A 12,766-nucleotide genomic window follows, 5' to 3' on the forward strand; every position below is an offset into this window, starting at 1 on the left:
TTCCCTCCTTCCCTCTTACTCCTCCACTCTCCTTAAGGGCTTTGCAGCTCTGTGCTTCTCGCTGGGTTAATTTAATCACCAGCTTTCACATTTACATTGCAAAACAACCTGCTACCTAACACTGAAGCTGCAAGCAAAGCTGAGCTGAGTCTGGTTTGGCACTGGTGACTCAGGCTGTTGTCGGATTGTCAGGGGATTTGGACTGGTTTAGCAATGTATGCAGTGTTACTGCCACTTCTCTAGAAGCAAGGATCATCAACATAACGGTCGCCACAGAGTCACAAGTCACTGAGCGAAGGCTATGGAGCACAAGCCAACGTGGATATCAGTGGAGAAGGGTGGAGTGTGTCACTACAGTCAGGAAGATATATGAGACTACCTAATAGCTTTTGAATAAAACATTTGGCTGGTGGTGTTTTTGAGCTCAATTATCTTCTTCTTTGGAATATAAGAGAAAGATGGGTCAGTGTCATCATACAGTACAAGGATTTGAAGGTAGCTAGCATTTGGACTAATCTAAACAGCACTAGAGAAACAAGACCAGAGTCTACAGCGATACTAGCAGCTCTGTGAGGCCGTACAAGTAGGCTTTGAGCTAAATTTAAACATGTTAGCAATGACACTGTTAAGCAGGTAAGGCAGCAGATAATATACATTGTTAACCATCTGAGTTTAGCATGCTAAAAGGATCTAATTAGCACTAAATACAAAGTAGGTACAGCTGGGGCTGATAGGAATGTCATTCATTTGGTAGGTATAGAGTGCTGCAGAGATGACATATTTTTGTATACCAACCAGGAAGTTAGCATCGCCCTGGTTCCTTCAACAAAAAGCCAATGGGATTTTTCCATTGGGTTTTAGATTATTGCAGAAATTAAGCTCTGTGGCAAATAAACGTTTATGATACTTACACGTTTTGATCAACAAGATAATCTCCACAAATGAACACCACTTTTATGATTTTTGAAGTGTAAATGCAATCGGCAGAAGTAAAAAGCTAACATTTAGCTATAGACAAACTACATCACGGTCTCATGGACGCGAGTATACACAACGAGGCTGTAAAGGCGGACGAGCCGGCGTGCTGATGCTTTGTAGTCTCATTTAGCCACTTGTTAGCACCCGCCTTTTTAAGACAGGTAAAAGCTTCAAAATTCACGAGTGGGATATTTACTGACATTTTATATCGAGGAACAAAACGTTGAAATATCTTATGCTTGCGTTAACCACAGACCTTATTTCAGGCATCTAACTAAAAACCCATTCAAAAAAAACATTGACTTCCTGACAAGGGAACCGGAAGTGCTAAAATGCTAACTCATTTCAGAGTTTTAGGACTAATTCCTGCACCACTCTATTTGGTCTTAAAGCAAAGTATTCAACAATGTGAAATTTTGAGGATCACAGGTTTTTACAATTCATCCTATGGGGACCATGAATGTCCAAAATGTACCAACATTTTTGCCAAATCATCTTGTAGATGATGAGATATTTCACTGGTCAAAATGTTGAACTGCTGGTGGTGCTAAAGAGGAAAAGTCTCTTTTTCATCAATGTCATGAGGATTAACCCTCAGGGCATCATGGATATCTGAACCAAATTTCATGGCAATCCATCCAATAGTTGTTGAGAAATTTCACTAGAATTAAAAAATGTCAACCCCATGGTGGTGTTCGTGGAAAAGTCAGGGGATCACCAAAGTCATACTGTAGGTTTAATCATCTGGGATCATGAACGCCATTTGATAGTTGTCAAGATATATCTGGACCAAAGAGATGGACAAACTGACCGACTGACTAACCGTATGACAGTTACAGTCTTTCCTGTGATGTGACAATATTGGAAGAAAAACCCAAATGTGTTAAAATCCAGTTTTTGAGTCCAATAATTCTGCTCCATTCATTTCATCACAGTTAAAGCCTGTCTCCCGGTGCTTCATTACTTTTGGGAGAGTGTCCCGTCCTGTTCTTATAATCCGAGTCCTGTTCCAGTACTGTTGCTAGGTAACCGGTGATTTTATGCCAGTTGATCAGTAGACATTGTCGTGTGTTTGTAGCTTCCCAGTTCATGAAAAAAAAAAAGGGGCAGACAGTTGTCTGTTACCACAAAATCAACGCTTTGGTTCTCTCCCAGACATGAATCCAAGCGTCTCAGCGTGATGCCAGACAGACAGACAACATTTCAGCCACAACATGGAGATTTAAAGGCTCTTCTCACATTCACTAAACATCACCCTTTCCCATCAGGGACGCTCTACAGCTCCTTGTCCAAGAAATCAGACCACTTCCATCTGGTTTGCTGTATCTCTCTTTTGGCAAACTCATACAGCTCCCTAAATATATCCACTGACACCCCCACTCCTACACTGTCTGGAGTCTGTCATACAAGACACTACAGGGACACAGTCAAGCACTCCAATATCCCGTTGGACCGTTGCAATTGTTAGCAATAGAAGCATAGAAATGCCAGCGTACTCCAGGAAAGTCTCTCTTAATTTATAAACTCAGTCATACATAAGTACAAATCTGCTTCTTAAGGTCCTAATATTATCTTCTTGTAATAATGGTCGATTTAGATGCTGCTTTCATGATAGGATAGTTTTAATCATAGAGAGCATCATGTAGTCTTCCCTGGAAAAAAAACCCGGTAATAAATCTAGCACAGGCTGGGAGGTAAGATCTAATCCAAAGTCCCCAGCACTTGAATTAACATGCAAATGAATACTTCATGAGTCATGAATTTACCTACTTTAATCTCAGAGAGAGATCTAGAGATAGAGATAGACCGAGGCAGGAGAGAGAGGAGGGTTTGTTGAAGCCCTGAGGCAGCAAACAGAGAAAGAGAGGAGAGGAGTGAAGCATCGATGAGGAAGAAGAGGTCAAGATAGGAGTGTACAGTATACGTAACGTGTGTGTATGTATCTGTGTGCATGTGAATGTACACATACGTGTGTGTGAGACATGCCTGCAGGCTGTATTTTTAGGAAAGGGGGACAGCAGCGTGAGGTAGTGGGCCACAGAGGAGCTTTACTCACTGTCAGCCTGCAGGCCTCACACACACATGAACACACACACCCACACACACACAAAAGGCTATGAATGATTGCAGTAGCCCACCCAGGAGAAAGTCTTTTCTTAAACACACAGCCTACTTTTATTCTCCCATCTGCTGGCGTAATCTCTCAGGGAGATAGATCATCTCCCAATATTAGACTACATAATATCCAGAGTGCTTCTTTTAAGACTGTGTTAGCTTTCACCTGAAATACAAACCTTTAAGCAGCACTGATCAATAAACATAATCAACAATTACCTTTTGAATCTTTCAGCTGCATTGATATGAACATGTTAGTCTAGTGTTGTGTCATTATTACGTAGACTGAAGCCAAGACGAGTTATTAATAATCCTTTGTCAAATGTCATATGTGTGTGGGTGCCTGTTGGAGAATCGACCAGTTTCGTCACATGTTTGAGTGACTGTGTGCGTTCCCAAAGTGTCTTTCGTGCTCACATCTCGGTGTATGTGTGTTACCAGGGACAGCAAGCTGACCATGTTGCTAAGGGAGTCGCTAGGCAACATGAACTGCCGGACCACCATGATTGCTCACATCTCTGCCTCACCCAGAGATTTCTCGGAAACCCTTTCCACCATCCAGATTGCTTCCCGCGTCCTCCGCATGAAAAAGAAGAAAACTAAAGTCACAGTGGTGAGTTTGAATCTCATAAAACTAAAACTTTAGGTACATTAAGTTCAAGGTAAAGACAACTACAGTCAAGATGCTTAAAACAGATGAACATTTAAGTGTTGTTAATTAATGACATCCTGCTCATAATCTTGATATTGCATTGCATAATGTTTCATTTCCGGAGTTCATGTGCATTTTGTCACCTCCTCTCCGTTTCCATCATGACACCTTCTCTTCTCATGCTCACTTATTTCAAAATTGTTCAGCTGAAGAATAAAAAGGAGTGAGGGCTTCAGAGCTCTAAAAACACAAATAAAACTGAAGTCAGTAGATATCTTAAAGTGCCAGTTTGTGATAGAGATAGGAATGAATTAAATTAAAGTTCTTATCTTACTTGGCGCAAGATGCATTACCAGGATCTGTGTGGATGTCATCCTTTTCTCTCTCTTCTCCATCTTTCCCGTCTCTCTCTGGTGTGAACTGTCAATTAAAGGCAAAAAAAGAAACATGCTCTGCGAATCTAAAAAGGGAATATTTTCTCTCTCACCACCTACTCCGTGTCTGTCTCCATCCCTCCTCAGCAATACACGTCCAGCTCCTCTGGAGGAGAGAGCTCCTGCGAGGAGGGTCGCATGCGTCGTCCGACCCATCTGCGGCCTTTCCATCACCGCGGTGACACCGACTCTGACCTCCCGTTGCTGCGACTGTCCAGTGACCCTGACGAATATTCGAGCAGCGAGCAGTCATGTGACACGGTGATCTACGTGGGCCCGAATGGGGCTGCGGTGTCGGATAGAGAGCTGACAGACAATGAGGGGCCGCCAGAATTTGTACCGATTATTCCCGCTTTGCTTCGAGGTAAAACGTCAGAGCAGCATCAAACACAAAGTCAGGCAGCAGGAGCCCAGAGCAAGGTAATTTAACTATATTTACATTTAGAGTTCACACAATCAGCAGTAATCTTACAAATATTTGTTGCAGAGAAACACTTATGTCTTCATGTTTTCTGCTCCAACAGGTTCAGTCTCAACCAGAGGACCAACCCAGTGGCCCCTCTCAGCCTCAGCCCTCTCAGTCACTGCTGGGGCAGCCGTTGGCTCCCGTCCCAGAGGAAGGAGCCGAGTGCCTGAAATGCAACACCTTCGCTGAGCTGCAGGAGAGACTGGGCTGCATCGATGGCAGCGAGGAGGTGAGAAGAGATTTCTGTCCTTTTTTTGCTATGATTACAATAAAAACTAAATATACCAGAGAAGAGAAGGAGATGCTGTATTGACGTTTGACAGGTTGCTTGACAAGCTGAACACCATCTATTTAAATGGAAAAAAGGGTTTTGTTTGTATCTACTTAATATTTTCTGCATGTGTCTGCATACCCTTTTGCTTGCTTTCACAGCTTGTGTTTGTGGTGGCAATTTTCCATCCTTTTCAATAAGCATATGCTGCCAATTGTGTTACAAAATAATGCATTTGAAAAGGCATTACCTTATTGTTAATATATTTTGTACAAGACCCCATTCTTTGCATGACTCTAATGCAGGTTTTTATGTTTTATTCTCATCCACCACCACTGAAGTTGTCTTGGATAACAGTGTGCTCTTAATTTGAAATAAAGGTGACATAAGTGGAGAGAAGTTCCTTTGTGAACAATCAAATCAAAGCATTTATGCTTTTCGTCCATCCTGCCTCATTGTTCAGGTGTCAAAGTTCCCCTTTGAAGAGGTTCCAGCGAGCAAACAAGGAGCCAAACAAGAACCATGTCCATCTTCAGCTGTCCCATCCTCACCTCCTTCTGCACCTGGCTCTCCTGCAGTGTTGGATACAGAAACCAAAACAGGTTAATTCATTCATTACATATACTCTATATACATGTTTTATTACAGCGTCTTTGTGACCAAAAACTGTCTTTGAAGGCTTCTGTAAACTAGCCAAGTCCCATTTTACAGTTCTTGTAAGCTTTGGTCATTCAGAAAACATTGCTCTGTCCAACATCCCACAGGCTCTCCATGTGCTGTAGGAGGTGCAGTGCAGTTCTCCTCCTCCTCCTCAGCAGCAGCAGCCTCCAGGAGGAGGACCAATGACCAGCAGCTGCAGGAGATCAAGGAGGTGGTGGAAGAGGCCGAGCTGGCCCACACGATGATCCACAACCTGGCTCAGAGTTCTGGTTCTCCCATAGTTACTAGTGCCAGGAGCGTTACAGGAAGCAGCAGCATCACCTCTAACCCGCTGCTTAGGACTAAGAGCTCCCTGCATGACAGGTGAGGACAGGTGGAGCTATGTATGAATTGTGTGAGTTTTATTTTCCATGCATGTGACGAGATGTCTCCTTTACTGTCTCTCTGAACAGCCGTGAGAGTCTGAATTTGGGCGGTAACACTGATGGGAAGGCACGCCCGTTAGGATCGCCACGCCTCGGCATCGCCAGTCTGACCAAAACCGCAGACTACAGGTAAAGTACACAGACATACATAACGTTAACTGATGACTTCAGTTTTAATGAAAACAACATTTGGAAGATGTCTAAAAAACCTTAATATTGAATATTAATACAAATATTATTTCTTGATGATGTTTCTGTTATTATTATTATATCAAACTGTAAGGAGTTGCATGTAATAAACAGTGATTTGATTCTTGTATTCCTCCTCAGGCCGCCGTCCTCCCCGTCCCAGCGGTGTAAAGTGTACACCCAGAAGGGCGTGATGCCGGCGACGCCCCCTCTGTCCTCACACACTCTTGCTCAAGACGGACAGGCCACAGACGCTTTGACCTCAGACAGTATGTTTCTTTCTACATGTTTATGCTTTAGAGTGGAGTACTGTATTGGTGCTGCTTAAGACTTAATGATGTATGAAAAGTCTGTTATTAGGCGTCCTTACATGCATCTCCCTCCGGCAGGTAATGTTGTTGCTGTTTTATGCCAAAAGGCGATAACAGCATCTACATAAATGTCTTAAGGCACATAAAATACAGCCACATACTGAGTTGCCTCAGCACAACACTGTTTATCAGTATAACCAGTGGTTCCAAATTGGCATCATAGTGTGAAGCCAATTTCCTTATATTCTGCACTTGGAAAACAAAATTAATCACGACGCCAAATGTGTGTTTGTGATTCTGCAGACAGTCTGGCTGCAGACAGCGGCCGTTCCTCCACAGAGTCCCTGCTGTCCAGGACGTCTCCGGTGGGCATGAGTCCTCAAGTCCGAGAGCCAGCTCAGTCTCTGTCTGCCAGCCTGGGATCAGCGGAGACGCTCTGTGACGACGACGTCCCACCGATACCCCTGGACACGCACAGGGATGGTGAGTTCCAGTTGCTATTTTTACACAAGGAGAGGGGGGTGAGATATAAAAATAAGTCATATGCAAAGAAAGAGAAAGAACTATGACGGCAAATATAGGAAATTATTCCCCAAATGTGGTAACTTGGTTCTCATACTGTCCTCCACTTGCAGCCTCGGGACCGGCAGCATCTGTAGGAACAGCTGGACCTCTCTCGCTTGTGGAGGATGAACTGGTGTACACCGTGGCTTCAGGAGGTGAGGAGAACCTCATTGTTACAGCTCTCATGGAGACTCAGGGCCTGACCTGTCGTCCAACGAGCATCATCAGCTTCAAAAGTGACTGTTGCTCTCAAGCCGCCTGCGTCATCAGTGCTGCTGAGGATGGATCTGTAGAGGATTACCACATGACTGCAGGTCCTGCAACAACCTCAGGGGTTACGGACGTTGCTGCAATTGCAGAGGTTAGTGTGACTGACTCACTAAGATCATTTGGCATGTGGAAATGTGTTCTAAACTTGAGCTAATGTTCACACATATGGCTGATTTGATCTTATTTGAACCATAAGAACCCTTTTGTACTACTTCACCAGAGCCTAAATCATTTTATTTTGGATTTCAAAATGCCATACTTGTGTCCTGCTGTAGGTGGCCATGGCCAAGCTGCGGATAGAAGGTGAAGCCTTAGCCTCAGGGATGTCTAACTGCGGTTCACCCATCTCCTCCTGGATGAGTGATCTGAGCATGGGTAGTGAAGCTGACCAGTCTCTCCACAGCTTCAGTCAGTCCCAGAGCCAGCAAGGGGAGGCCCTGGCTGAACCTGAACCCAACCAGAGCCTTTGTTACGAAAGCTGCGGCAGCCCAAGAAGAGGGAGTCTGGAAGGAGAAGTGGTGCTGTCGGAAAACGGGAGTGATAAGGCGACTCCAACCAAAGACAGGCTGAGGAAGCTGCCTCCATCCATGGCTAAAACTAACATCCAAATTCTGGCATTACCTGGTAGCCTCTCTCCCTTCAAGACCACCATTAGTGTGCACCCATGTGTGGCTGTCAAACCCATGGTTATAAAGGAACCAACCATCCTCTCTTCACCCACCAAGTCCGGCTTAATGAAAGACACATTTAAAGCACCACTTTTAGCTTCTATGTCCAGCGAGATGAGCTTTGAAGACCCCTGGTTGAAGCGCGGCATGAAGGAGAGGGAGCTTGTGTGTGAAGTGAAGCCAGAGAAGAGGGACGTAGAGCATTCAAAGTACCAGACTGGAGCTGCGAACGGAGACCACCGGAGCTTCTGCAGGGACGGTAAGCGGGGCAGGACTGGGATTATAATTCAGACTGGGAATTTTTGTGTACTTATGGAGTGTTTGTTTTACACTTGGCATTTCCTCAGAGCTTTGACTCGACTTCTGTTGATCATCATGGAACTCTAGTAGCTATGATAAAGTGTCCTGACAGAACAGATAATATGGGTCTTTGTTTCCAGTATTTAAAAACATTGGTGAAGCGCTCGTTCAGAGCGCCTGCCCGTCTGGAACGGGCCAATTGCTTGCGTTATGGCTGCTTTTACCCGTAAAGTGTGAAGTTGATTGGATGAACGGTTCTCGAGATATGCAAAGGGCAGTCATATATACATACACAGACAGAGATTCCATCCTTTATAGTTAGATAATGCTGCTACAGCGCCACCTATTGACCAAATGGCACCAAATATGTCAATGTTGCATCATTTATTTGGGGCGACTGTGGCTCAGAAGGTAGAGCAGGTCGTCCACCAATCAGAAGGTCGGCGGTCCGATCCCCGGCTCCTCCGGTCACATGTCGAAGTGTCCTTGAGCAAGACAACTGGGGTTAATTGAGGAAGGGAGGTCAAGGGAGCTTGTGTGTGAAGTGAAGCCAATGAAGCCCTCCCCTGAGCCATCAGTGTGTGAATGAGTATTTAGATTAGATCCTGATGGGCAAAGTTTGCACCTTGCATGGCAGCCTCTGCCATCAGTGTATGAATGTTTGTGTGAATGGGAAGACTAGAAAAGCGCTACATCTACATGTGTCCACCAAATGTGGTCAGGTCAAAGCGTTTGGGAGATATGACATTTTTTGTAATATAAGCACTGCCCACAGCATTTGAGCTAACTTTCAGGGCCAGCTATAGCAAAACTTTATGGCTCATCAACAATACAAAAGAGTTACTTTTTTCCGGTTTGGTCCAGAGATGTTTTGTACCAAATTTGGCGACAATTGCTCAAAATTTGTAGGAGAAATAGCAAAAAATCTGATTGGGACACAATTCAAAACGGTAGAAGATTAATATAGATGCAAAGGGGTGTGGCTTATATGGATAGATTCATCTGGACCCACAAAATCCATCCGACTTAGGGTTCAAAGGTTACAGGCCAAAACCTAAAGTTCATTGTTATAGCGTCACCATAGGGCCAAACTGCACCACATTCAACACTGCACTCCCTTTGGTCCTGAACAATACACCCGCTGAGTGTGAAGTCGATCAGAAGAGCAGCTCTCGAGATATGCGAAGGACATACAGAAAGACAGACGGACAGATTCCTCGCTTTATAGTTTGATGAGGGGTCGTTGCTTTTAAACCACTGACACTTCAATCAGCTGGTCAGTGGCTAGTCTTGGCCTGATGGTAATAAACAGTGAAATGTTGTTTAAAAGTAAAAGATTAACAGGATTCTTAAACTAAGTCTATGTTCTTTCTTATTTGCTATTCTCCCATCACCAGGTGGGGATCATGGCAGCTCTAGTTCAGGAGGTGAGGTTGCGTCGTCTCCAGATTCCTTTAAGAGAGTGGTGGATGGCTGCGAGATGGTCGCTGTTGTTGCCCAGGGAGAATGCCTGACTACTATCTACAGCCCAGATATCCACCGTACTGCCAGTCTTCCCCGCGGTTGGCACCGTCTCAACCGCCACGACGGCTTGGACAATGGAATCGAGTACCGCAATCTTGGCGTCACCACTTCAACCCCCTGCAGTCCCCGCTCCACACTTGACCGCCGGGGGTCAACTGGAAAACAAGGCTTTTTCTCCCACAGGAAGGGGGGAATCCCACCTCTGCCGCCGATACGGAAGTCCAGCCTCGACCAGCGGAACCGAGCAGTCAGCCCTCTCCACCAGCCCAGCCACGGAGCGTCATTACTGGGCAGCTCAGCAGATGATGCTGGGATCGCCAGACAACGAGGCTCCAGCATAGACAGCAGCAGACTTTTCAGCGCCAAGTTGGAACAGCTTGCAAACAGAACCAACTCTCTGGGTCGGGTCCACGGCTCCCACGGTGGTTCCCACCACTACGACTGCTTCTCTCTGGAGAGAGGGGCGAGCCTGAGAGGGGCAGGAGGAGGAGGAGGAGGAGGAGTGAGGGGGGACAGCACCATGCCTCGCACTGGGCGCAGCCTCACCCGTGCTGGATCGGTATCTTCTCCTACTGGAAACACTGGCAGCCCCAGTTTCAGTACCAGTCCCGGTCCGAGCAGCGCTCCACAGTCACCAGCCAAAACCAGTGGCCAGTCAAAGATCTCAGCGGTCAGCAAGCTGCTGATGACCAGCAGTCCCAAGGCCAGGAGTCTGTCTGCATCCAGCACCAAAACTCTGAGCTTCTCCACCAAGTCTTTGAGCCAAGCATCCAGCCGCAGCTCCAGCCTTCCTCCTATTGGGAAGGTACAGTAGCAAGGAATTTTTTTTTTATTGTAAATGAACACACGTCTAACAGCTGTAAACTACATGACTCAGCTCATCAGACAAAACTAGAAAAACAACTATGAGACCTTCCTCCTTGTGCACTTTTAACACAAGAAAACATGCATCAATATCTCAATGCAAGTAATTCAAGCCGTCACGGCCTCCATTTCTCCTTCCAACCACTTAAGCATCCATTTATGTGTTTCCTCAGCCCCAGAGCTCAGTCCAGAGCCCTCCGCAGCAGCAGGCACCTTCATCTGGATCCTGGTCTACCCAGTCTTTGAGCCGCAGTCGAGGGGGAAGCCTGGCTGCCAAGCTGCCTCTCCGGGCTGTCAACGGTCGAATCTCAGAGCTCCTCCAGGGAAGTGCAGGCACCCGTTCCAGGAGTCATGCCCAGGGAGGTGGCACAGATCCAGCAGAGGAAAGAGGAGTTGGAGGTGCAAGGTTAGCCAGTTTGACTTTATTTCGTTCTACATTTCAAGCATTTAGTAGGACATATCCTAAGCAAAGAATTATGCTGAAATTATGCAAACTGCAAGATTCATAGAGCACTTTATATTAATTGAGTTCATTATATGACAATAAATGGGTTAAACCCTTGTATCCTATTTTCCTGTCCTCAGTGGAGGGGGAGCTGGAGCAGGAAGTGGTGGTAGTGGAGGTGGTAGTGGAGGTGGAGGTGGAGGTGGAGGTGGCGGGGGAGAGGAGAAGGCAACAGTGGTCCAAACGCTGCCCTCCCCCTACAGCAAGATCACAGCTCCAAGAAAAGCACATCGCTGCAGCAGCGGCCATGCTAGTGACAACAGGTAACCTCAAGTTCATTCAATTTGTCACAAAATCCCTTCAGTGCTGCTTAAAACATTATTTTTTAAAATTTATTTTACCTTTAACTGTGATCTCCTTCTGCCTCTAACAGCAGTGTACTGAGCGGCGAGCTGCCCCCGGCCATGGGGAAGACAGCCTTGTTTTACCACAGCGGAGGCAGCAGTGGCTATGAGAGCATGCTGAGAGACAGCAGCGAGAACACAGGAAGCACCTCCTCAGCTCAGGACTCCCTCAGTGAGCACAGCTCAGCCACCACCTCCTCCAGACGGAGCTCCAAGAGCAGCAAGAAGAGCCGGAGCAACACAGGTCACAATTAAACCTATTTTCTAAATATTGCTTCAATGACGTTTTCACTTAATTGGATTATGGAGCATCATGGAGGATGACAAGAGAGGGGATCGGCTTACTACTACTTTATAGGGGATAAATCTGTCATTTGCCTTAATCAGTAGAGCTACAGCACCCCTTAATTTAGATATGACAAAGCTTTGAGTGTGTTATAAATAACACTTGTGAAAGACATGAACGTACAAGCACCCTGTGGCAACAAAGTCTACAAAATCAAATGAGAACTGTACTCATGGTTAGTTTTTGTGAATGAATAATTAATTTCTCAATCAGTGAACACGATGCAAAGATGACCTTTTTTTCAGTTTATCCTGTTCTCAATATGTATTAATTTTTTTTGCCCACTTTCAGCATGCATGCTTAGCTTTTAGAGCTAAAAAGCATCTAAATAATTATTGTATTATGAAATCTATAGAGGTGAAAGCTTTGAGAAAATGTGATCAGAAAACTGCTAAAGCTTTAAAAAAAAGAAATATCAAGCTACGAAATGAAGATAGAACTGATAGAAATAATGAGAAAGCAATGAACAGGTCAGGGAAAAGTGAAAGAAGCTGTGGCTGCAGAAGGAGGTTGCAGGTAGGAAAGGTGACCCTGACCACCCATCTGTGAAATGGTAAAGGGAATCTGCTGGTGTGGGCTGTAATGAATATATATTCACCAGAACAGCACACAGAGAGGCTGCTAATGTGCCCGCCAAATTACACTCTACTGGTTAACCCCGAGGATGGATATGTGCATAAAATCAGATTGGACAGAGGCAGCTCTTCCTGGTGTGTCTCTGATTATTCTTTTAAATTGGAGTAACCCTTTCCATCCAATGTGTATATGACGCGGCCTCGTCTTTACTCTCATTTCCCTTTTAACCACAACTGATTCTGTGCTTCAAAGAGAGCATTCCCTGTCAAACTGTCACAAGAAGACAGAAAGGATTACTCTGTTT

At 45.3% G+C, this 12,766-nt stretch overlaps 1 protein-coding gene across 1 annotated transcript in view; it reads left to right on the plus strand.

Moving 5' to 3' along the window:
• Positions 1-12,766, plus strand: part of kif26ba (kinesin family member 26Ba) — a 114,224-nt gene that overhangs the window by 91,946 nt on the left and 9,512 nt on the right. The window contains exons 12-25 of the mRNA XM_074612473.1: positions 3,535-3,706; positions 4,267-4,599; positions 4,704-4,874; positions 5,380-5,518; positions 5,681-5,939; positions 6,029-6,130; positions 6,332-6,459; positions 6,805-6,984; positions 7,137-7,426; positions 7,611-8,262; positions 9,701-10,632; positions 10,865-11,097; positions 11,277-11,459; positions 11,570-11,784. Of these exons, the coding sequence (XP_074468574.1) occupies positions 3,535-3,706; positions 4,267-4,599; positions 4,704-4,874; positions 5,380-5,518; positions 5,681-5,939; positions 6,029-6,130; positions 6,332-6,459; positions 6,805-6,984; positions 7,137-7,426; positions 7,611-8,262; positions 9,701-10,632; positions 10,865-11,097; positions 11,277-11,459; positions 11,570-11,784 (3,989 nt within the window). The remainder of the gene's footprint in view (positions 1-3,534; positions 3,707-4,266; positions 4,600-4,703; positions 4,875-5,379; positions 5,519-5,680; positions 5,940-6,028; positions 6,131-6,331; positions 6,460-6,804; positions 6,985-7,136; positions 7,427-7,610; positions 8,263-9,700; positions 10,633-10,864; positions 11,098-11,276; positions 11,460-11,569; positions 11,785-12,766) is intronic.

This window comes from Sebastes fasciatus, chromosome 2 (genome assembly GCF_043250625.1).
Source record: "Sebastes fasciatus isolate fSebFas1 chromosome 2, fSebFas1.pri, whole genome shotgun sequence".
NCBI classification, from domain to species: domain Eukaryota; kingdom Metazoa; phylum Chordata; class Actinopteri; order Perciformes; family Sebastidae; genus Sebastes; species Sebastes fasciatus.